This window comes from Nomascus leucogenys, chromosome 3 (assembly GCF_006542625.1).
Source record: "Nomascus leucogenys isolate Asia chromosome 3, Asia_NLE_v1, whole genome shotgun sequence".
NCBI classification, from domain to species: domain Eukaryota; kingdom Metazoa; phylum Chordata; class Mammalia; order Primates; family Hylobatidae; genus Nomascus; species Nomascus leucogenys.
In genome coordinates this window covers 30285044-30311074 of record NC_044383.1, presented here as the reverse complement: position 1 = coordinate 30311074, position 26031 = coordinate 30285044, and the positions used below count along the sequence as shown (strand labels likewise).

The 26031-nt window shown below is 44.2% G+C and overlaps 1 protein-coding gene across 2 annotated transcripts in view; it reads right to left on the bottom strand.

Annotated features, from left to right (window-relative positions):
* PCGF6 (polycomb group ring finger 6) overlaps positions 1-23813 on the bottom strand; it is a 44355-nt gene extending 20542 nt beyond the window's left edge. For both annotated transcript variants that reach the window (XM_030807495.1, XM_030807498.1), the window contains exons 1-7: positions 23371-23813; positions 21398-21497; positions 21212-21308; positions 19887-19942; positions 19730-19789; positions 17534-17642; positions 6535-6562 (exon numbers count right to left, since the gene is read on the bottom strand). In XM_030807495.1, the coding sequence (XP_030663355.1) occupies positions 6535-6562; positions 17534-17642; positions 19730-19789; positions 19887-19942; positions 21212-21308; positions 21398-21497; positions 23371-23730 (810 nt within the window). In that variant the 5' untranslated portion in view covers positions 23731-23813. The remainder of the gene's footprint in view (positions 1-6534; positions 6563-17533; positions 17643-19729; positions 19790-19886; positions 19943-21211; positions 21309-21397; positions 21498-23370) is intronic.
* Between the last annotated feature and the right edge of the window lie 2218 nt (positions 23814-26031).

Below are 26031 nucleotides of genomic sequence, written 5' to 3'. Positions count from 1 at the left end.
GACAATCTAGGAAATTTAAATAGTACATGAATATCTGATCAAGGGATTATCATTAATTTAAAAAACTGTAGTATCATTGTTATGTTGCCATAAAAGGACACTTAACATGAATTTATAATTATTGGAGTGGTGTGTACATGGGAGTTCATTATACTATTCTGCCTACTTTTGTATAAGTTTAAAAATTTTCATAATAAAGAGATTTTTTTTTCTTTTTCTTTTTTGAGACGGAGTCTCACTCTGTCACCCAGGCTGGAGTGCAATGGTGCAATCTCAGCTCACTGCAAGCTCCGCCTCCCGGGTTCACGCCATTCTCCTGCCTCAGTCTCCCAAGTAGCTGGGACTACAGGCGTGCACCACTACGCCCAGCTAATTTTTTTTTTTTTTTTTTTTTTCAGTAGAGACGGGGTTTCACTGTTAGCCAGCATGGTCTCAATCTCCTGACCTCGTGATCCACCCGCCTCAGCCTCCCAAAGTGCTGGGATTACAGGTATGAGCCACTGCGCCTGGCCAGGGATTTCTTTTTTAAGTGAAAAATAAAAAGATCACTATCTAGACACATGTGGCTGGAATGTGGGACCCAACAGGTTGAGGCGTAGGAGGTGATAAGTAGATGACAGAGTTTGAAAGTAAAAACTAATGCTTACCCAGCTCCCATCTCTCTGAGACAACTAACGATGCTACGACCTCACGCAAATGAAAAGCTGAAGTAATCAGAACTAAACAGTCCCTTACAGGAAAAGCACAAAGTGTTTTTTTAGGACTTACAGACTGGGAGCCTAGAATGGCTACCTATGGAACCGAGGCACACATTTGTTCCATCTTACAGCACTCAGCTTTCCTATCTGTACAGTAGTTTGTTCTTAAGAACTTTCCCAACTAAAACTCATAGACTCTATATTAGATAGGTATTTTATTTTTCTAGGTGTCTTGGGCTTGCTTGTTATACTTGAGCAACTGATAAATGGTCTGCCCGTTATTACCACAGTACAGCATATAGAATAGGTGTTGAGTGTAGGCACTCCAGACAGACTACCTGGGCTCAAACCCTGGTTCTGCCATTTTCTAACAGTGAGTCTTTGGGCAAGTTCCTGAACTTGTCTGTGTCTCTATTTGGAAAACAGATAAAAATAGCACCTGCTTCATACAATTATCATGAAAATAAGTTAATGTATGTAAATAACTAATAAAAATACCTGTCACATAGTAAGCACTGAAGAGTTGTTAGTGTTGTGAGCCATTTGTCTCTAAGATTATTTGCATCATTTTCCTCTTTATGTAAAGGATTTTAACTTTTTTTGTTTGTTTTTTGTTTTTGAGATGGAGTCTTGCTCTGTCGCCCAGGCTGGAGTGCAGTGGAGCGATCGTGGCTCACTGCAACCTCTGCCTTCCGGATTCAAGAGATTCTCTTGCCTCAGCCTCCCAAGTAGCTGGGAATACAGGCATGTGCCACCACGCTAATTTTTGTATTTTTAGTAGAGACGAGGTTTCACTGTGTTAGCCAGGATGGTCTCGATCTCCTGACCTCGTGATCCACCAGCCTCGGCCTCCCAAAGTGCTGGGATTACAGGTGTGAGCCACTGCACCCGGCGGATTTTAACTTTTGAGATGGAGTCTCGCTCTGCCACCCAGGCTGGAGTGCAGTGGCGCAATCTCGGCTCACTGCAACCTCTGCCTCTTGGGTTCAAGTGATTCTCCTATCTCAACCTCCCAAGTAGCTGGACTACAGGTACCCGCCACCAACGTCTGGCTAATTTTGTATTTTTAGTAGAGACGGGGTTTCATCATACTGATCAGGCTGGTCTCGAACTCCTGACCTCAGGTGATCCACCCACCTTGGCCTCCCAAAGTGCTGGGATTACAGGCGTGAGCCACTGCACCCGGCCCCAATTTCTTAAACTTAGTAGAAAATGATTTTATTGTTCTATAGGGCTGTCATTACTAAAGAGAAAACTAAAAGATTTCATGAAAAAAATATAACCAGTAAGGGGCTCAAACAAAAATTCTAACATAAGCATATACATATATATGTTTTTCAGATGGAGTTTCGCTCGTTGCCCAGGCTGGAGTGGAATGGCGTGGTCTTGGCTCACTGCTACCTCTACCTCCTGGGTTCAAGCGATTCTCCTGCCTCAGCCTCCCAAGTAGCTGGGATTACAGGCATGAGCTACCACACTAATTTCTGTATTTTTAGTAGAGACAGGGTTTCACCATGTTGGCCAGGCTGGTTTCAAACTCCTGACCTCAGGTGATCCGCCCACCTCGGCCTCCCAAAGTGCTGGGATTATAGGCGTGAGCCACCGTGCCCGGCCAGTTTTTTTGTTGTTTGTTTGTTTTTGAGAGAGTCTCGCTCTGTCACCTGGGCTGGAGTGGAGTGGCACGAACTCGGCTCACTGCAAACTCTGCCTCCTGAGTTCACGCCATTCTCCTGCCTCAGCCTCCCGAGTAGCTGGGACTACAGGCGTCTGCCACCATGCCCGGCTAATTTTTTGTATTTTTAGTAGAGACGGGGTTTCACCGTGTTAGCCAGGACGGTCTCGATCTCCTGACTCGTGATCCGCCTGCCTCAGCCTCCCAAAGTGCTGAGATTACAGGTGTGAGCTACCGTGCCCGGCCTGTTTTTTGTTTTTTTTTTTTTGAGATGAAGTCTTGCTCTAGCCCAGGCTGGAGTGCAGTGGCGCAATCTTGGCTCACTGCAGCCTCTGCCTCCTGGGTTCAAGCAATTCTCCTGCCACAGCCCTCCTGAGTACCTGGAATTACAGGCATGCATCACCATACTGGGCTAATTTTTGTATTTTCAGTGGAGACAAGGTTTCCCCATGTTGCCCAGGCTGGTCTCAACTCCTAACTTCAAGTGATCCTTCCGTCGTGGTCTCCTAGAGTGCTGGGATTACAGGCGTCAGCTACCGCGCCTAGCCAAGCATATATTGTTTCAACCAGATACATTTTTATATCCCCAAAATGTTTACACCAAGCAAATTACAAACAATGTTTCTATTCAAAGTTTCTATTGAATCTTGGCTTAGGTATTAAAAAAAAAATCAACAGCTTTATTGAGATGTAATTCACATACTATTAAATTCACTCTTTAAAAGTGTACAATTAAATGGATTTTAGTATATCTACAAAGTTTTGCAACCATCACTGCTATGTAATTTCAGAATATTTTCATTACCCTAAAAAAAAGCCTGGCTGGGCAAGGTGGCTCACGCCTGTAATCCCAGCACTTTGGGAGGCCAAGGCAGGTGGATCACCTGAGGTCAGGAGTTCAAGACCAGCCTGGCTAACATGGTGAAACTCTGTTTCTACTAAAAATACAAAAAATTAGCTGGGCGTGGTGGGGTGCGCCTGTAATACCAGCTACTTGGGAGGCTGAGGCAGGAGAATTGCTTGACCCCGGGAGGCAGAGGTTGCAGTGAGCCGAGATTGTGCCACTGCACTCCAGCCTGGGTGACAGAGTGAGACTCCATCCCCAAAAAGAAAAAAAGAAACCTGTACCTCTTGGTAGTCACTCCCCATTCAGCCTCTTCCCTAAGCCTCTGCCAACCACAAATCTGCTTTCTGCTCTTGTGGATTTTCTTGTTCTGCACATTTCAGATAAATGAAATCATATAATATATGGATGGCCTTTTGTGACTGGCTTCTTTTCCTTAGCATCATGTTTTCAATGTTTACCCATGTCAGACCATGTATCAGTATCATGTTTTCAATGTTTACCCATGTCAGACCATGTATCAGTACTTCATTCCTTTTTACTGTCAAATAATACTCTATTATATGAAGATACATTTTGTTTATCCATTCATCAGCTAATAGGTTATATACATTGTTTCCAATTTGGGGTTATTATGTTTTTTGAGACAGAGGTCCACTCTTTTGCCTAAGCTGGAGTGAAGTGGCACAATCTCAGCTCACTTCGCCGAATTCTCCGCCCTCCGGGTTCAAGTGATTCTCTTGCCTCAGCCTCCCAAGTAGCTGGGATTATAGGTGCCCACCACCATGCCTGGCTAATTTTTGTATTTTTAATAGAGATAGGGTTTTGGCATGTTGGCCAGGCTAGTCTCGAACTCCTGAACTCAGGAGATCCACCTGCCTTGGGCTCCCAGCGTGCTAGGATTACAGGCATGACCCAATGTCCCCAGCCCAATTTGGGGTTATTATTAAAAATATGTATATTTTTCAAATCAAATCCAAATAATGTGCATACAATGTAATTAATTTATATGTCCCTTAAGTTACTTTTATCAATAGGTTTCATCTGTAGGTTTATTCTTCATCTCTTTCCTTTTTAGTTTATTTGCTGAAGAAACAGAATTGGTTGCTAAGCAGTTTTCCACTATCTTGATCTGGCTTATTACGTTCCTACAGTGTCATTTAATACATCTCTCTCTTTTTTTTTTTGAGACGGAGTCTTGCTGTGTCGCCCAGGCTGGAGTGCAGTGGTGAGATCTTGGCTCACTGCAAGCTCCACCTCCCAGGTTCATGTTATTCTCCTGCCTCAGCCTCCAGAGTAGCTGGGACTACAGGCACCTGCCACCACGCCTGGCTAATTTTTTTTGGATTTTTAGTAGAGACGGGGTTTCACTGTTAGCCAGGATGGTCTCGATCTCCTGACCTCATAATCTGCCCACCTCGGCCTCCCAAAGTGCGGGGATTACAGGTGTGAGCCACCGCACCCGGCCTAATACATCTGTTTGTCCCCTGTATTTCTTGTAAATTAGTAATTAAATCTAGAAGCATAATCCCTTTCCTATATGTTTTGGCAAGAACACTTCAAGGTGATATTGCTATCATGTTTTCTCACGTGTAAGAACCACAACTATATATTCTGGGTTGCACATGTGTTTTTGAGGAAGCAGTAGACTAATACATTATCTTTTCTGTTTTTAAGACAGAGTCTTACTCTGTCATCTAGGCTACAGTATAGTGATGCAATCACAGCTCACTGCAGCCTCAATCTCCTAGGCTCACGTGATCTTGCCACCTTAGCTTCCTGAGTAGCTGGAACTACAGGCCCATGCCACCACGCAGAGCTAACATTTTTATTTTTGATAGAGACAGGGTATTCCTATGTTGCCCAGATTGGTCTTGAACTCCTGGCTCCAACCAATCCACCTACATTGGCCTCCCAAAGTACTGGGATTACAGATGTGAGCCAACGAACCTGGCCTAATATTTCAATTCATTCTCTAATTCTTTCTTCGTGAGGTTTTAAAACTCTGTTGGACTGACTACTGCAGGTTATTAGACAGACATCTTCAGGGAACACTGGTAGCATATATCCCTGTGCTTAAACCATACAAAAATGTATCTGCCACTATCCCACCCACTACATGGCTATGAGAATTTCTTAAAGCTGAACACGAGTGGTTTGATGTTTTACAACTTATAAGAGGTTCAACGCTATCAAAAATCATGGGGATTTATGGTCGGGCACAGTGGCTCACACCTGTAATCCCAGCACTTTGGGAGGCCCAGGTGGGTGGGTCACCAGAGGTCAGGAGTTTGAGAATAGCCTGGCTAACATGGTGAAACACCCTCTCTACTAAAAATGCAAAATTAGCCGGGCGTGGTGGTGCATGCCTGTAATCCCAGCTACTCGGGAGGCTGAGGCTGGGTTCAAGAATCGCTTGAACCCAGACGGCGGAAGTTGCAGGGAGCCAAGATTGCGCCACTGCACTCCAGCCTGGGCGACAGAGCGAGACTCCGTCTCAAAAAAAAAAAAAAAAAAAAAAAAAAAAAATCGTGAGGACTTAAAACTGCATTCCCTCTATCACATCAATCTCTGAGACACATGTATAATATGCTTCATCCAGAGAATTACCTATCTCTTCCTATGCTTTAATTCATGTCTCTGAGCTAGTGTGTTCATAAAACAGTACAGTATATCCAACTAGGTATAATTCACCTAACTTTCAGTACAGACTCTTGACAAAGTCACTGAAAATCTAAACAGATCAAAGTCACCTATTCCTTGTATATTTACCTCCCAAGTAACTATAAGGTCTGATTTACCCCTTTTGAAAAAATTACCTTTTCCTGATGACTCACATTATAGTAGTAACACTGTATACAATGGTACCTGTGATTTTGGAATCTTTAAATCAACTCTGAACTTAAATATGTTACAAAGGAGTTCATTCTTACCTCTAAAACTTCAGTGAATAATTGAAGTAACAAGTAGGGCAAAATAACTTGAGCAAAAAATGTTACATGCAAATAAAATTTTAAGCTCATATTTAACTCTAAATGTCAACTACGCAAAAAATGCTTTGAGACATTTTTTATCACCAAATTAACATAGCATTTGGTTTTAGTTTTAAAAAGTATTCACTTAATTTTCCTTAGACTACTGTTCTGAATGAACCAATCCCTACTTAATAACTTTTATTCATACATCTATAAAAATATTATTAAATGTACTTCATATTTAAATAACTTATTTATACAATCTCCATTTGGTTGCTAATCTGACTCGAATTTGTGTGCTACAGAGTCCTCTTGTGAAATGAATGAAAAAAAAAAGTAAAATACCTTAAAATGTCCCGTGCCTTCATTAGCACTGAAAAATGAGAGCAAAATTAATCAATATTTAATACTTTAAGCTATATGTTTAATCATAAAACAACATATATAAATATTTGAGAAACATCAATTCATTGTAATTCTAGAACACAGTCACCTGAAGTTTTATGAAATAAACAAATGTAATTGTCATTTCTGCCACCTAGTGGTTAAGGTAAAGGCAGTTTTATCCAGTATTTTACACTACTTTCTATACTTAATTTTAGAAGTTAAAAGTATATTTTTTTGATGGAAAATATGAGAATTTACTTATTTCTTCCAGCTTTATTAGGGGATAATAGACAAATTAAAATTGTGTATATCTATAGGTTTTAAGATACATATATACTGTAAACTAATAAAATCAAGCAAATCAACATATCTATCAGCTCACATACTTATTTTACTGTAGTGACAACATTTAGGATCTACTCTTAGCAATTTTCAAGTATATAATACATTATTAACTGTAGTCATCATGATGTACAATAGATCTCCAGGAAAAAGTACATTCTTAAATATTAGATTCCCCCTCACCCCATATTTAGCATCCTAACATTTTACAGCTTAAAGTCTAATTTCATGTTTTTCTTTTAATCATAATTACTGTGATTTTTCTCTCTATAGTAACATTTACAATATAAAATTTCTTACAAGAAGGCTGCTACGCTTCCTATTGCTTGTCTCGCAGAATAATTACCTGGACATAGTTTTACTCAGTTTCCTTTTCACCTAGAAGCCTACAGATTTCTTGGTTAAATCAATTACTTTTAAGCCATGAGGGAAGACAAGGGGATCCAACTTTTTGTTGAGAAAGTACTATGTGCCAGGCATTGAATTAGGTATTCATATGCATATGCATGTTTTTCATTTAGTCCTCACAATAGCCCCGCAAATGAGGTATTAGTACCCCTTTCTACAGATGAAAAAAAATTAAGCTCACAGAGGTCATAACTTGCTTTGGGTCACACAGATATGGTAGGTAATAAAACGGAAATTCACACTCAGGTGTGCCTAACATCAAAGCCAATGTCCTTTCTTCCTTATGTTGTGAAGATTAGACAAGTTCACAATTGCATCATCTCTATTCTTTTTTTTCTTTCATTTTTTTCTTGAAGAGATAGGGTCTTGCTCTATCACCCAGGCAGGAGTGTAGTGGCTCACTGCAGCTTCAACCTTCTGGACTTAAGTGAACTTCTTGCCTTAGCCTACCTGAGCAGCTGGGAGTACAGATATGTGCCACCATGCATGGCTAATAAAAAAAAAAAAAAAAAAAAAAAAAAATTTAAGAGATAGGGTCTCACTATGTTGGCCAGGCTGGTCTCAAACTCCTGGCCTCAAGCCATCCTCCTGCCTTAGCCTCCCCAAGTGCTGGAATTACAGGTGTGAGCCACCACACCCAGACTCCAAAACACTCATTTTTTTTTTTTTTTTTGAGACGGAGTCTCACTGTCACCCAGGCAGGAGTGCAGTGGCGTGATCTCAGCTCGCTGCAACCTCTGCCTCCCGGGTTCAAGCGATTCTCTTGCCTCAGCCTCCCGAGTAGCTGGGACTACCACCACACCTGGCTAATTTTTGTATTTTTAGTATAGACAGGATGTTGTTCAGGATGGCCTCAATCTCTTGACCTCGTGATCTGCCCACCTTGGCCTCCCAAAATGCTAGGATTACAGGCGTGAGCCACCATGCCTGGCAAAGTACTCTTTATAAGAAAAAAATAGGGTGGGCGTGGTGGCTGATGCCTGTAATCCCAGCACTTTGGGAGGCCAAGGTGGGCAGATAATGAGGTCAGGATTCAAAGACCAGCCTGGCCAACATAATGAAACCCCATCTCTACTAAAAATACAAAAAATTAGCTGGGCGTGGTGGCGCATGCCTGTAATCCCAGCTACTTGGGAGGCTGAGGCAGGAGAACTGCTTGAACCCAGGAGGCGGAGGATGCAGTGAGCCGAGATCGTGTCACTGTACTCCAGCCTGGTGACAGTGCGAGACTCCATCTCAAAAAAATAAAGAAAAAGAGGCCAGGCGCGGTGGCTCACGCCTGTAATCCTAGCACTTTGGGAGGCCAAGACGGGTGGATTGCCTAAGCTCAGGAGTTCCAGACCAGCCTGGGCAACAAATTAGCCAGGCGTGGTGGTGTGCACCTGTAGTCCCAGCTACTGAGGAGGCTGAGGCAGGAGAATCGCTTGAAATCAGGAGGTGAAGGTTGCAGGGAGTCAACCTGGGCACTCCAGCCTGGGCAACAGAGCCAGACTCCGTCTCAAAAAAAAAAAAAAATAAAAATAAAAAATAAATAAATAAATAAAAAGAAAAAAGTAATAGAGATACAGAAATATATTTTATATATTATAAATAAACCTATAAATGATATATTATTTTATATGAAATTATATCAATATATAAATGTAAACTGTAAATCCGTAAATGTACATATAAATATAAAATATACACATAAGTAGAATGTTAAATTATCATATTATCTTAGAGTTATAAAATAAAACATCCCATTCATTATAAGAATTATCTCTGTAGAATATCTGGTACATGGGCATCGGCTTCTGCCTGAATATCTAAAGACAGCTTAACTGACAAGTCAGCAATTTCATTTGTGGGTGACTTTGTTAGAAATTGCTTGCTTGCGGCCAGGTGCGGTGTGTCATGCCTGTAATTTCAGCACTCTGGGAGGCCGAGGTAGGTGGATCACTTGAGGTCAGGAGTTTGAGACCTGCCTGGCCAACATGGTAAACCTCTGTTTCCACTAAAAATACAAAAATTAGCCAGGCGTGTTGGCACATGCCTGTAATCCTAGCTACTCGAGAGGCTGAGGCAGGAGAATCACTTGAACCTGGGAGGCGGAGCTTGCAGTGAGCCGAGGTTGTGCCACTGCACTCCAGCCTGGGTGATAGAGCCAGACTCCATCTCAAAAAAGCAAAAAAAAATTACTTGCTTCCACTTAATCAAACACACTTCACCCTGTAACATATACCTAGAAGTCATAGTTTTGTCTTCTGGTATTGTGAATCAGACCAATTTTTCTTTTATTTGGTAACCCTTTAAAGATTTTAAACTAATTTGAGGGACTTACCATTGCTTTACTTCCAAACGAAATATTTTTGTTCCTTCCGCTACCACATATGACATATTTTCAAACTTTTACCATTCTGGTTATACCTGTTTACCAACATCTCTCTTAAAATATGGTACCCAGAGCTGAACACAATACTCTTGTTGGACTAAGGCAGCATAGAGTGGGATACTCTAGGGTTTACTAAACACCACTGAGCTTAAAATGGCATTAAATATTTGCTGTATCACACATCTCGTAAGATTCCATTTTGTTTGGTATGCAGGTGTATGTACTATAGCACCATGGACCACTTTAACCTTTATTTTTGAACGACCCTGCACTATTTCAATACTCATATTGATAATAATTCAGACTTAAGAATATCATATGCTGATTCTTACAACAGTCCTTTGAGTTGCTATTGTAACCTCCAGTTTAGAAATACAAAAACTGATTATCAGTTCAGAGAAGTTACATCCCAAGGGTTACCTACTCTGAGTTAGTCTTCAAAACCTATACTCTTTCAACATACCATACTGTCTGTCTTGGGTTATTTCTATTTATAATCTATTTTACACATAGAAACTATAGAACAAGGCTGGGCGCGGTGGCTCATGCCTGTTATCCCAGCACTTTGGGAGGCCGAGGCGGGCGGATCACGAGGTCAGGAGATCGAGACCATCCTGGCTAACATGGTGAAACCCCGTCTCTACTAAAAATACAAAAAATTAGCCGGGTGTGGTGGTGGGCGCCTGTAGTCTCAGCTACTCGGGAGGCTGAGGCAGGAGAATGGCGTGAACCTGGGAGGCGGAGCTTGCAGTGAGCCAAGATTGCGCCACTGCACTCCAGCCTGGGCAACACAGCAAGACGACACGGCGAGACTCCATCTCAAAAAAAAAAAAAAAAAAAAGAAACTATAGAACAAAAAGGATAAGAGTCTATATTAAGATCATAAAGCCAGGCATGGTGGCTCACGCCTGTAATCCCAGCACTTTGGGAGGTTGAGGTGGGTGGATAACCTGAGGTCAGGAGTTTGAGACCAGCCTGACCAACAAGGAGAAACCCCGTCTCTACTAAAAATACAAAATTAGTTGAGCGTGGTGGTGCATGCCTGTAATCCCAGTTACCCGGGAGGCTGAGGCAGGAGAATTGCTTGAACTCAGGAGGCAGAGGTTGCAGTGAGTCAAGATCATGCCACTGCACTCCAGCCTTGACAACAAGAGCAAAACCCTGTCTCAAACAAAACAAAACAAAAACAAACAAACAAACAAAAAAATCGGTCAGGTGCAATGGCTCACGCCTGTAATCCCAGCACTTTAGGAGGCCAAGGCAGGGAGATCATGAGGTCAGGAGATCGAGACCATCCTGGCTAACATGGTGAAACCCTGTCTCTACTAAAAATAAAAAAAAATTAGCCGGGCGTGGTGGCAGGCGCCTGTAGTCCCAGCTACTAGGGACGCTGAGGCAGGAGAATGGCATGAACCCGGGAGGCGGAGCTTGCAGTGAGCCGAGATCGCGCCACTGCACTCCAGCCTGGGCAACAGAGCGAGACTCCATCTCAAAAAAAAAAAAAAAAAAAAAAAAAGACCATAAAACACGCATACCCTGTTGCGCGCAGTGGCTCACGCCTGTAATCCCAATACTTTGGGAGGCCAAGGTGGGTGAATCACCTGAGGTCAGGAGTTCAAGACCAGCCTGGCCAACATGATGAAACCCCATCTCTACTAAAAATATAAAAACTTAACCGGGCATGGTGGCACGCACCTGTAATCCCAGCTACTGGGGAGGCTAAGGCAGGAGAATCGCTTGAACCCTAGAGGCAGAGGTTGCAGTGAGCCGAGATCGTACCATTACACTCCAGCCTGGGCAAGAAGAGTGAAACTCTGTCTCAAAAAAAAAAAAAAAAAAAAAATGCATACCCAATTTAGGAGAGAAATCTAATTCCATATTCCAGTAACAGAGAAATTAGTGAAGAGGCTGAACCCACCTCAGTGTTTTTCCTCCTCCAAGTCAAATAGAGTCAAGCACTGAACCAAATTTGCCCTTGTGCTTCCATCAGACTAAAACTCCCCTTGTCCTGCCATGAAAACAGGGGTTACCCCCAATAGCCTAACTTTTGTGGTAACATAAATGCTTTTCTATGTAATAAAAAGGGTGAGGTGCAGTGGCTCACGCCTGTAATCCCATCAATTTGGGAGGCCAAGGGGGTAGACTGCTGAGCCAGGAGCTCAAGACCAGCTTGGGCAACATGGTAAAAAATTAGCTGGGCATGATGGTGTGTGCCTATAGTCCCAGCTGCTCAGGAGGCTGAGGCAAGAGGATTGCTTGAGTCTAGGAGGCAGAGGCTGCAGTAACCCGAGATCGCGCCACTGCAGTCCAGCCTGGGCAGCAGAGCAAGACCCCGTCTCAAGGAAGAAAAAACAGATAAAGGACTATCTTATGAGGTACACTGAATACCCATCATAATCAACAATTTCTAAGGTTCAATTTTTATTTACACAGCAGGACCTTAATATATACCTTATGAGGCCGGGTGCAGTGGCTCACGCCTGTAATCCCAGCACTTTGGGAGGCCGAGGCAGGCGGATCACGAGGTCAGGAGTTCGAGACCAGCCTGGCCAACCTGGTGAAATTCCATCTCTACTAACAATACAAAAATTAGCTGGGCGTGGAGGAGGGCACCTGTAATCCCACCTACTCCGGAGGCTGAGGTGGCAGAATAGATTGAAACAGGAAGACTGAGGTTGCAGTGAGCCAAGATCGCGCCACTGCCCTCCAGCCTGGGCAACAAAAGCGAAATTCTGTCTCAAAAAAAACCAAAAAAAACAAAAAAAACCCATATATATACATATATATATGTACATATATATATACGTATATATATGTACATATATATACGTATATATATGTACATATATATACGTATATATATATGTACATATATATACACACATACATACTCACACATACACACACACGTATAAATATATCTTATGAGGCCGGGTGCAGTGGCTCATGCCTGTAATCCGAGCACTTTGGGAGGCTTAGGCAGGCGGATCATGAGGTCAAGAGTTCGAGACCAGCCTGCTTAACAGGGTAAAACCCCGCCTCTAATAAAAATACAAAAAAAAAAAAAAAATCAGGCATGGTGGTATGCGCCTGTAATCCCGGCTACTTGGGAGGTTGAGGTAGGAAAACTGCTTGAACCCAGGAGGCAGAGGCTGCAGTGAGCCGAGATTGTGCCGCTGCATTCCAGCCTAGGTGACAAAGCAAGACTCTGTCTAGGGGAAAAACAAACAAAAAAAAAAACAAACAAACAAAAAATATATATATATATATATAAAATATACATACCTTATGAATAAACAAAAGCAATTTATTCAAGGTTACAAAGCTAGAAAACAGCAGAGCTACAACTTAAATCCAAATCTCCTATTCCAAGGTAGGGCTTTTTCCTCTACAGCAGGGAATGCGTTAATAATGCAACAACTTTAGTAATGGTAATGACTGCCTTGAGCATTGTGGTCAAGTCTCACTCAGGAAAACCTGCTATGATTAATTATTGATTTCTACTACAAGTAAAGAAAGAAGAAATGGTGGCACACCCATCACATGTTTACCATCGTTGTATTACAATATCTGACTTTTCAAAAAAGGTATAAAAAGTGGATCCAGGTTCCTGCTGTGATTAGTGGAAAGTGTTACATTTCCCCAAAATAATTTTTTTTTTTTGAGACAGGGTCTTGCTCTGTCACCCAGGCTGGAGTGCAGTGGTGCAATCAAGGCTCATTGCAGCCTCAAACTCCCGGGCTCAGTCGATCCTCCCCCATCAGCCTCCCTAGTAGATGGGACTACAAGTGCATGCCACCATGGCCAGTTAATTTTCTTTTTGTATTTTTTTATAGAGACAGGGTTTTACCATGTTGCCCAGGCTGGTGTCCAGCTCCTGGACTCAAGCGGTCCTCCACCCTCTGCTTCCCAAAGTGCTAGGATTACGGGCATGAGCCACCATGCCTGACTCTTAAAATAATTTTTTAAAAATATGATTCCTTAAGTCGGGCACGGTGGCTCATGCCCGTAATCCTAGCACTTTGGGAGGCCAAGGTGGGCGGATCACCTGAGGTCGAGAGATCGAGACCAGCCTCACTGACATGGCGAAACCCTGTCTCTACTAAAAATAGAAGATTAGCCGGGCATGGTGGCTGGCACCTGTAACCCCAGCTATTCGGGAGGCCGAGGCAGGAGAATCGCTTGAACCCGGGAGTTGGAGGTTGCGGTGAGCCGAGATTGCGCTATTGCACTCCAGCATGGGCGACAAGAGTGAAACTCCATCTCAAAAAAAAAAAAAAAAAAAAAAAAAAATTCCTTTTAATTTAATTTTTTTTTTTTTTTGAGACGGAGTTTCACTCCTGTCACCCAGGCTGGAGTGCAATGGCACTATCTCGGCTCACCACAATCTCCGCCTCCCGGGTTCAAGTGATTCTTCTGCCTTGGCCTCCCAAGTAGCTGGGACTAAAGGCACACACCACCATGCCTGGCTAATTTTTGTATTTTTTGTTTGTTTTTGTTTTTTTCGAGACAGAGTTTGGCCCTTGTTGCCCAGGCTGGAGTACAGTGGCGTGATCTCGGCTCACTGCAACCTCCGCCTCTCGGGTTCAAGTGATTCTCCTCCCTCAGCCTCCTGAATAGCTGGGATTACAGGTGCAAGCCACCACATCCAGCTTTTTTTTTTTTTTTTTTTTTTTGTATTTTTAGTAAAGACGAGTTTCACCATGTTGACCAGGCTGGTCTCGAACTCTTGATGTCAAGTAATCTGCCCACCGCAGCCTCCCAGAGTGCTGGGATTACAGGTGAGAGCCACTGGGCCCGGCCAACTCTTTTTAATTTTCAAATTTTAATTAGCTAGTCATTAAAAGATATTACTCCAGCCTTCTTTTGATTAGTATGAAAACAAAACAAAAGTCACATTGTCACATGTGTAAAAATTCAAACACAATGGCAAGTAAGACTTTTTCCCATCCTAGACTCAATAGACTCCACTGCCACTTCCTAGGGGCACTGCCATTAATATGTTCTTTTTTTTTTTTTTTTTCCCAGCAGTCTTTCTCTGTCACCCAGGCTGGAGTGCAGTGGCACAATCTCAGCTCACTGCAATCTCCACCTCCCAATTCAAGCGATTCCTGCCTCAGCCTCCCAAGTAGCTGGAATCACAGGCGTGTGCCACCACACCTGGCTAATTTTTTATACTTTTGGTAGAGACAGTGTTTCACCATGTTGGCCAGGCTGGTCTCAAACTCCTAATCTCAAGTGATCCGCCCACCTCGGCCTCCTCAAGTGCTGGGATTAAGAGTGAGCCACTGCACCCGGACTTTTTTTTTTTTTTTCCAGACAGAGTTTCACTCTCATTGCCCAGGCTGGAGTGCAACAGCATGATCTTGGGTTACTGCAACCTCCACCTCCCAGGTTCAAGTGATTCTCCCGCCTCAGCCTCCCGAGTAGCTGGGACTACAGGCACCGGCCACAACACCTGGCTCATTTTTATATTTTTAGTAGAGACAGGGTTTCATCATGTTGGTCAGGGTGATCTTGAACTCCTGACCTCGGGTAATCTGCCCGCCTCAGCCTCCCAAAGTGCTGGGATTACAGGCGTGAGCCACCATGCCCGGCCAAGATGTTCTTATATGGCCTTTCAGGAATGGTCTGTGCACATAAAAAGTATACGTGTACGTGCGTATTTTCCACCATCCTCTTTTTAAAAAACTTAAGTGAGCACATGGTACATGTGCTTGCCTTTCTGCACCTTGCTTTTCCCACTTAATACATCTTGGAGATTATTCCACATCGTCACACACATTATTATATTAGCGCATACTCATGTATGGGTATACCATTATTTAACCTACTCCCTTATAGAGATATAAATTGCAACACTCTTTAATAATAGAAATTGCTGGATTAAAATTTGGAATTACATGATTTCTTCTAATTTTTCCAAAGGGATCTTTATGTCATTATCATCAACCACTACTATGGGCTTCTTGGGAACATAAGAAATGTCTCTTGCTTGCCTTTTAGGGGTAGGGGTTCTTTTTTTTTTTTTTTTTTTGAGACGGAGTCTGGCTCTGTCGCCCAGGCTGGAGTGCAGTGGCGCCATCTTGGCTCACTGCAAGCTCTGCCTCCTGGGTTCACACCATTCTCCTGCTCAGCCTCCTGAGTAGCTGGGACTACAGGCTCCCGCCATCACGACCGGCTAATTTTTTGTATTTTTAGTAAAGACGGGGTTTCACAGTGTTAGCCAGGATAGTCTCGATCTCCTGACCTCATGATCCGCCCACCTCGGCCTGCCAAAGTGCTGGGATTACAGGCGTGAGCCACCATGCCCGGCCTTAGGGGTTCTTAATAACAGTTGAGAGCACGAAGTGAATATACAAGGAGATAAATACAACAAAGCACACGCTAGATAATAAATGATACAAGTAGCCTAGAGCTATAAAGAGATGACTGAGAAGAAAAATAGTCGTCAGTGACACAACATGAGAAATCTAGATTTTTTCCAAGAAAGGCATTTTAGTTTACTGGGCCAGCCAGTTAAGCGTTTGAAAACTACAGTTTGATACATGCCAACTCTGGGACCATGACAGTCTGTTTAACATTGCTGCACTAAAATGGAGTACACCATATGCTACAGTGTATGAAAGAAGTAATTTATAAGTATCTAGCCGGGCATAGTGGCTCACGTCTGTAATCCCAGCACTTTGGGAGGCTGAGGTGGGTGGATCACCTGAGGTCAGGAGACCAGCTTGGCCAACATGGCAAAACCCTGTTTCTACTAAAACTACAAAAATTAGCCAGGCATGGTGGCATGTGCCTGCAGTCTCAGCTACTCGGGAGGCTGAGGCAGGGGAATCCCTTGAACCTGGGAGGCAGCAGTTGCAATAAGCTGAGATTGCACCACTGCACTCCACCCTGGGCGACAGAGTAAAACTCTGTCTCAAAAAAAAAAAAAAAAAAAAGAAAGGTATCTAACTAATTTGGCAAAATCAGGTAAAGTTGAAGAGGAACATACCCTAAGACTCAGTAAATCTACACTCTTGGAGAACTATCTATCTCACATATACACAGGAGATACATATGAATTTGTTTACAGCAACATTGTTTAAAATAGCAACAAGTAAATAAACCAACAAACCTGGAAACAAACCTAAATATTCAACAGAACAGGAAAAGACAAGAAACAATATATTCATTTTAATGGAATGCCAGATAATGGTGAAAATGAATGAACTAGAGCTATATATTTCAACAGGGATGAATCACACAATACTGAGTGAAAAGTATACCATTTCAAGTTTGGCAAAAACAATGCTACATATTGCTTAGGAATAGATATACACGTGGCAACTATATAAAAAAAAGGCATGGGAATGACAAACACTTTTTTTTTTTTTTTTTTTTGAGACAGAGCCTCACTCTGTCACCCAGACTGGAGTGCAGTGGCACGACCTCAGTTCACTTCAACCTCCACTGCCCGGTTTCAAGTGATTCTCCTGCCTCAGCCTCCCGAGTAGCTGGGATTACAGGCGCCCGCCACCACGCCCAGCTAATTTTTTTTTTTGTATTTTTAGTAGAGACGGGGTTTCGCCATGTTGGCCAGGTTGGTCTCGAACTTCTGACCTCAGGTGATCCACTCGCCTCAGCCTCCCAAAGTGTTGGGATTACAGGCGTGAGCCACTGCAACCGGCCCTTTATACCTTTTTCTAATTATTTCTAATATTCAATTATTTCATAATTTTCAAAGGGGATGTCAGAAAACTTGATTTTACCTGAGTTCAGAATGATTTCCTATTAGGACTTTTAACATTCTTTATTTTAAGTTAAAAGGTAAATTTTTAGGATACTCACCCAATGAATTCCAGTAATAAAGACATATCAAGTTCAGGTGGAATACGAAACACAGATTCTAGGACTTTTTTAGATCTTCCTTTGCTTGAAGGGACTGGCTGTGGAACAGCTATTTAATAGTCAAACAAAAATGTTAATTAAGAATAAAAATGTCATAAATTGAGATATTTGGAAAAATACACAAGTATTATAACTTTGTTGAGTATTTAAAAGATCATAAACCACTCAATCTCCCTGTCTTTAATGACATCAGCTAATCTGTCAAAGCCAGTGAAAGGAGAGGCAAGCCTGGGGACCACTCCACAATGGAAGGCAGACATGTGGCTGGCTTATTAGGGCCGCAAAGAGAGCTCATTAGAACAGCAACATGTGTAGACAACCCTGCATAAGCACTACTATGTGCTAGGGCTCGTACTTAGCACTTCACATGCATCATCTCATTCGTCCTTACTAAAGTACCAGTGCTACTTTTTTTTTCTCTTAACTAATAAAGAAATTGAGACCGCCAGTCGCCATGGCTAATGCCTGTAATCTCAACCCTTTGGGAGGCCAAGGTGGGTGAATCACCTAAGGTCAGGAGTTCGAGACCAGCCTGGCCAACATCGTGAAACCCTGTCCCTACTAAAAATACAAAAATTAGCCAGGCATGGTGGTGTGTGCCGGTAATCCCAGCTATTTGGGAGGCTGAGACAGGAGGATCGCTTGAGACTGGAAGACGGAGGTTGCAATGAACCGAGATCATGCCACTGCACTCCAGCCTAGGCGACAAGAGCGAAACTCTGTCTCAAAAAAAAAAAAACCTGAGGCTTAGAGAGAGTAAGCAATTTGTGTAAAGTCACCCAGCTAAATCAAAGAACCAGGATTTAGGCCAAGCAAGGTGGCTCATGTCAGTAATCCCAGCACTTTGGGAGGCCGAGGTGGGTGGATCACTTGAGGTCAGGAGTTCGGGACCAGCCTGGCCAACATGGTGAAACCCCATCTCTACTAAAAATACAAAAAAAATTAGCCGGGTGTGGTGGCACATGCCTGTAATCCTAGCTCCTCGGGAGGCCAAGGCAGGAGAATTGCTTGAACCTGGAGGCAGAGGTTGCAGTGAGCCAAGATCATGCCACTGCACTCCAGCCTGTGCGACAGAGTGAGAGTCCATCTCATTTAAAAAAAAAAAAAAAAAAAAAGCCAGGCACGGTGGCTCACACCTGTAACCCTAGCACTTTGGGAGGCCAACGTGGGCAGATCACCTGAGGTCAGGAGTTCAAGACCAGCCTGACAAAGATGGAGAAACCCCGTCTCTATTAAAAATACAAAATTGGCCAGGCACGGTGGCTCAAGCCTGTAATCCCAGCACTTTGGGAGGCCGAGGAGGGCAGATCACGAGGTCAAGAGATTGAGACCATCCTGGCCAACATGGTGAAACCCCGTCTCTACTAAAAATACAGAAATTAGCTAGCCATAGTGGCGGGCGCCTGTAGCCCCAACTACTTGGGAGGCTGAGGCAGGAGAATCGCTTGAGCCCAGAAGGCAGAGGTTGCAGTGAGCCAAGATCATATCACTGCACTCCAGCCTGGTGACATCTCAAAAAATAATCATAATAAATAAATAAAAATACAAAATTAGCCAGGTGTGGTGGCACATGCCTGTAATCTCAGCTACCTGGGAGGCTGAGGCAGGAGAATTGCTTGAACCCAGAAGGTGGAGATTGCAGTGAGCTGAGATCACGGCATTGCACTCCAGCCTGGCAACAAGAGCAAAACTCCGTCTCAAAAAGAACCAGGATTTAAATCCAAATCTATTTCACGTCCATTCCATGACATTACATCATCATAAAAACTAACGTTTGAACAGTTACTGTGTGCCAGGCACTGTTTTAAGTGCTTATATTTTTCTATATTTTTTTAAATGAAGTGGTATGATTATCATTATTTTGTAGATGAGAAAACAAGACATTTACGTATGTAACTGGCTTGGCTTAAGTTATACACCTCATAAAGTGGCAGGGCTAGGAACAAACTCAGAGAATCTAGCTCCACAATCTGCAATCTCTAATTTTTATAAATAAATTGGATTACACACAGCATTACCTTCAAAATCTCTCTGATCACATAATAAGCTACCCCCAAAAGGAACTTCAAAGGGCATATATTTTATTGTTAGTATTCTTTAATCTGTAAGTACATTATGGTATACACCCAAACTTACCAGGTTTAGGTACTTCTAGACCTCTTTCTTTATAGAAATCATGCATTTGCTTTTTTTCTCCTAAAAAATGATAAAACACAGACTAAATTACACTTAAAATGTAACTAGTAGAGTCAGAGATTCTGGGATTCACAACCATGTAATAAAAGAAACTTACTTTCCTCTAGATTGATCACTAATTTGTACACTATGTCTTGTAACTGTCGGTCCAACCTAATAAAAGGAAAGGATGGAGAAGACCTCAGAATTCAGAAAAATGCATTTTGGTACAGAGTGAGTTAATTGTGTTTTCTCTTGAGAGTGGATATCTTCTTTCTGAGAGGTGAGTTACTTTCAAGTAGCATTTAGAGTTCCTAAAATATAACTCACTCAAGAAAACCTTAAGTAAATATATGTAATCATTAAGTATTCACAGATTCTTGAATGGGTCACTAAACTGTTTCATGTGCGTTGTTTTTTTTGTGAGTGTGTGACAAGGTCTCACTTTTGTCACCCAGGCTGGAGTGCAGTGGCTCAATCATGGCTCACTGCAGCCTCTACTTTCTAGGCTTAGGTGGATTTTTCCCACCTCAGCCTCCTGAATAGCTGGGACTAAAGGCGCGTGACACCACGCCTGGTTAATTTGATTTTATTCCCTTCATAAGAATACGAGTTGAGGGCAGACTGTATTTTGAACTTCTGTCTATCATCTGCAAAGCACTCCTGTGTGGAGGTAGTAAAAATCAACAGTATTTGTTGAATAAATAACAGTAATCTACTGTTAGTATTTTTCCTCTCTTAAGAAACTGAGTATGAACTGGAAATTTGACTAATAAGCCACCATGAGCTAATGACAAATGGGCTTTACTAAAGAGGCCAGTTGTTTCAGATATTACTTCTAAAAAACCAGAATTTGGAATACCTATATACTGGAAATGAAAAGCCTAAACTAGTCTCATTAACTTGAGTGAGTGATGAGATTAAAATTCTCAGGAAAGAGGCCTGTGCCTCTTTTAAGTCCTCAGCAGATATTACAGTGCCTAGTACATATAGTAAGTGCTCTATACATATTTCTTAAAAGAATATGTAGTTCCCTTTTAATTTTGAAAGAGGTCAAGAGTTTTTTGTTTTTTTTTTTTTTTGAGACATTCTCATCACTCTGTCGCCCAGGCTGGAGTACAGTGGCACGATCTTGGCTCCTGCAACCTCTGCCTCCCAGGTTCAAGCGATTCTCCTGCCTCAACCTCCCAAGTAGCTGGGATTACAGGCATGTGCCGCCACTCCTGGCTAATAGTGGAGATGAGGTTTCACCATGTTGGCCAGGTTGGTCTTGAACTCCTGACCTCAAGTGATCCACTCACCTCGGCCTCCTAAAGTGCTGGGATTATAGCATTAGCCGCTGAGCCCATCCTGAGAGGTCAAGAATTTATTCCAACTATATAACTTCAAGCTTTCAGAAAAAGTGTATTTAAAATACAACTGTAAATTATATATTATTCTTACCTTATGTTATAAAGAGGTTGTGTCTGATGTACCACTATATTGCATTTTGGACATCTGTTGCTGTAGTAAAAATGTCTTACGATGCAGCTTTTACAAACTGTTGAAAAAGAAAATGTTGAAGTCAGGATGCTTTCAAGACATTTCAAAAACTGAAAAATTATTCAGAAATGTGACCGGTATGCTTACAGGTATGAAGACATTCTGTGATGGTAGTTGCATCTATTAAGTAACCTTTGCAAATGGAACACAAGATGTATGGGGTCAGCTCAGAGAGATTAATTAGGCGCTGCAAACAAATGGAAACAGTTTTAAAATACAAGTCCTTGCCTTTTTCAAATTCTTTTTTTTTTTTTTTTTTGAGACAGAGTCTCACTCTGTAGCCCAAGCTGAGTGCAGTGATGTGATTTCCGCACACTGCAACCTCCGCCTCCTGGATTAAAGCGATTCTCCTGTCTCAGCCTCCCGAGTAGCTGGGATTACAGGCGCACACAACCACACCTGGCTAATTTTTGTATTTTTAGTAGAGATGGGGTTTCACCATGTTGGCCAGGCTGGTCTCGAACTCCTGACCTCAGGTGATCCACCCGCTAAAGCCTCCCAAAGTGCTAGGATTACAAGCGTGAGCCACCGCGCTCAGTCCACCTTCTTCAAAACCTTAAATCATAATTTCAAAATGTCATTGCAACATGGAAACATATACCTCCAACCCATTAAAATACTGCTGAAAGTTACAATAACAACACAATATAAATTATTGTTTCTTTCTTTCTTTTTTTTGAGAGGGAGTCTGGCTCTGTGGCCCAGGCTGGAGGGCAGCGGCAGGATCTCGGCTCACTGCAACCTCCGCCTCCCAGATTCAAGTGATTCTCCTACCTCAGCCTCCTGAGTAGCTGGGATTACAGGCGCGTGACACCACGCCCGGCTACTGTTTGTATTTTTAGTAGAGACGGGGTTTCACCGCTTTGGTCAGGCTGTACTCCTGACCTCGTGTTCTGCCTGCCTCGGCCTTCCAAAGTGCTGGGATTATAGGCGTGAGCCACACCGCGCCCGGCCAAATTATCGTTTCAAAAGGATCTTTACGCCGGCGCGGTGGCTCACGCCAGTAATCCCAGCACTTTGGGAGGCCGAGGAGGGCGGATCACGAGGTGAGGAGATCGAGATCATCCTGGCTAACACGATGAAACCCCGTCTCTACTAAAAATACAAAAAATTAGCCAGGCGTGGTGGCGGGCGCCTTGTAGTCCCAGCTACTCGAGAGGCTGAGACAGGAGAATCGCTTTAATCCAGGAGGATTAGTCCCAGCTACTCGAAAGGCTGAGGCAGGAGAATCGTTTTTTGTTTTTTGTTTGTTTGTTTGTTTGTTTTTTGAGACGGAGTCTTTCTCTGTCCCCCAGGCTGGAGTGCAGTGGCGCGATCTCGGTTCACTGCAAGCTCCGCCAGGAGAATCGCTTGAACCTGGGAGGCGGAGGTTGCAGTGAGCTGAGATCGCGCCACTGCACTCCAGCCTGGGCGACAGAGCAAGACTCCGTCTCAAAAACAAAACAAAACAAAACGAAAAAAGGATCTTTACTGCCTAGTAAGCAGTAGCTTCAATAATTATACAGGACAGGCTACGTGGCTCACGCCTGCAATCCTTTGCAAGGCCAGAGAGGGAGAATCGCTTGAACCCAGGAGTTCGAGAACAGCCTGGGAACATAGGGAGCCCTCCTCGCTACAAAAAAAAAAAAAAAAAAAAAATGTTTAATTAGCCCGGCGTGGTGGCGCGTGCCTGTAGTCCCAGCTACTCCGGAGGCTGAGGCGGGAGGATCGCCTGAGACCAGGAGTTGGAGGCTGCAGTAAGCCATGGTCGCGCCACTGCACTCCAGCCTGGGCGACCCTGTCTTAAAATAATTATAATTATTAACAGACGAATGAGTCGGACTCGCAGAGCCTAAGTGACCTGCAGGAACTTCACAAAATAAGCGGGTAAAGACCCGGGCCGGGCCGGAGGCCTGTCGGCGCCACATGCCTAGACAACCGGGGCAGAGGTCGGGGGAGGTCGGCTCCAGTGCTCCGCGCGGCGGCGGCGCACTAGGATCCGGCCCGCGCCCGGCCGACGAGGGCCAGCTACATCCCTGACACGCTTGGGCCCAGCGGGGTCGCGCGGGGGCTCTAAATACCTCCTCCTCGTCCTCCGAGTCCTGCCGGCCTCCGTCCAGCCTCAACGAGAAGTGACTCATGTCCTCCTCCTCCTCCTCTTCTTCCTCCTCCAGCTCCTCTTCTTCTTCCAACTCCTCGTCCTCGTCCTCGAAGCGGCCTCTGAAGCGGCCCAAGCTGCGCTCCGGCTCCAGCTCAGGGGGCCGGGAGCCGGAGCAGCCGGGAGCCCCAGTCTCAGACAGAGGCGCAGGTCCCTCCTCATCCGCTGCGGGTGCGGGGGTGAGGGCGGGCGGGGACACAGGAGGCGGAGGCGGCAAGGCTGCAGCTCCCTCGGCTTTGGCAGCGCCTACGCTGCCCGCCGTCACCACCGCGACCCCCTCCATGGTCGGGAGAGACACCAGGCGAGGCGAGGCAAAGCGGCGGGAGAGAGCGGGAGTTCAGCCGGCCTCGGACGCCACCACTGCGCAGGCGCGGCAGCCTGACGGGCCCGCCGGGAAATGTGGTTTAGCGGCCCTCACCTCCGCCGGGCGCAAACCCCGCAGCTCCCGGGCAGGCTGCGGGGCGCGCGGGCCGCACTTTAAAGGAATCTCACCAAATTTTCCCCTTGGAAGGGGACGCTCTCTTCGCCGCCTTTTAAAAACAACAAAATTGCTACTGTTCCAAGCAACAATATTCTGTTTGCATCACCTAATTCACAGAGCACTGAACTAGGTAGCATGTGACGTTGCATTACAAATAATAATTATTTCCACTTGAGTACCAATTATGCATTTCTTCTGTGGCAAATCACCTCCATCCAAGATTATTTCCCTTAGGAAGTATGAAGTTCCTGTTCTGAAGTATGTACGTTTATTTATTTTAAGGAATTATATAGCGTATTGATACAAAATGAAAATCTAATCACTACTCAAAGATCATCCATGTCACCCCATCCCATAAAGCCCATTATATTGAATTCAGAAAACTTTTTTTTTTTTTTGAGACGTGGTTTCGCTCTTGTCGCTCAGGCAGGAGTGCAGTGGCGCTCACTGCAACCTCCGCCTCCCGGGTCCAAGCGATTCTCCTGCCTCAGGCTCCCAAGCAGCTGGGACTACTGGCGCCTGCCACCACGCTCAGCTAACTTTTGTATTTTTAGTAGAGACAGAGTTTCACCATGTTGACCAGGCTAGTCTCAAACTTCTGATCTCAAGTGATCCACCAGCCTCAGCCTCCCAAAGTTTTGGGGTTACAGGCCTGAGCCAGGGCGCCAGGCCCAACAAACATTTATTGAGGGCCTATTGTAGCAGAAACTCAGACCCACCAAGGTACACCCCCCCCATTGCCCAATTTTATTAAGAGAGGTTTGGAGCTGGCTTAACATTATCCTTGCTAGTCCGGGCGCGGTGGCTCACGCCTGTAATCCCAGCACTTTGGGAGGCCAAGGCGGGCGGATCATGAGGTCAGGAGTTCAAGACCAGCGTGGCCAACATGGTGAAACCCCGTCTCTACTAAAAATACAAAAATTAGCTGGGCACGGTGGCGTGTGCCTGTAATCCCACCTACTTAGGAGGCTAAGGCAGAAGAATCACTTGAGCCCGGGAGGCGGAGGTTGCAGTGAGCCGAGATCACTCCATTGCACTCCAGCCTGGGCTACAGAGTGAGACTCCATCTCAAACAAAACAAAACAACAAAACAAAAAAACAAAAAAACAAAAAACAAAAAACCATTATCCTTGCTAAGATAATGCCAGCTAATGTCACGATGCCTGCAAGCCAGATTCGGGAAGTCAAATGCTCCTAATCAAATAATGCCTGGCAAAGTCACATTTAAGAGCTGAATGTGACCAGGCACAGTGGCTCCCGCCTGTAATCCCAGCACTTTGGGAGGCCGAGGCAAGCGGATTACCTGAGGTCGGGAGTTAGAGACCAGCCTGACCAACATAGAGAAACCCCATCTCTACTAAAAATACAAAATTAGCCGGGCATGGTGGCGCATGCCTGTAATCCCAGCTACTCGGGAGGCTGAGGCAGGAGAATCACTTGAACACAGGAGGTGGAGGTTGCGGTGAGCCGAGATCGCACCACTGCCCTCCAGCCTGGGCAACAAGAGCGAGACTCCATCTCAAAAAAACAAATAAATTTTAAAAATATGGCCAGACGAGGTGGCTCACGCCTGTAATCCCAATACTTTGGGAGGGTGAGTCGGGCGGATAACGAGGTCAGGAGTTTGAGACCAGCCTGACCAACATGGTGAAACTCCATCTCTACTAAAAATATGAAAATTAGCCGGGCGTGGTGGTGCACACTTGTAATCCCAGCTACTCAGGAGGCTGAGGCAGGAGAATCACTTGAACCCGAGAGGCGAAGGTTGCAGTGAGCCTAGATTGCACCACTGCACTCCAGCCTGGGCAACAGAGTGAGACTCCATCTCAAAAAATTAAAACAAAATAAAATAAAATAGCTAAAATAGCTGAATGTGTGCCGGGGTGGTGGCTCATTGCCAGCCTGGGCGCCAGAGCAAGACCCGGTCTAACAACAACAAAAAAAAGAAAATGCTGAACGTGTTGTCTAGGGAATTGATGAGGAAATCAAGTCATGGTGTTTCCTTGGGGAACAGTGAACCAAGTTAAGTATTCCCATTGCTTCTGGACCAGACCCCACCTCTCCTTCTCCAGTCCCAACGTCTGGTCAAGCTTGAGATACTGA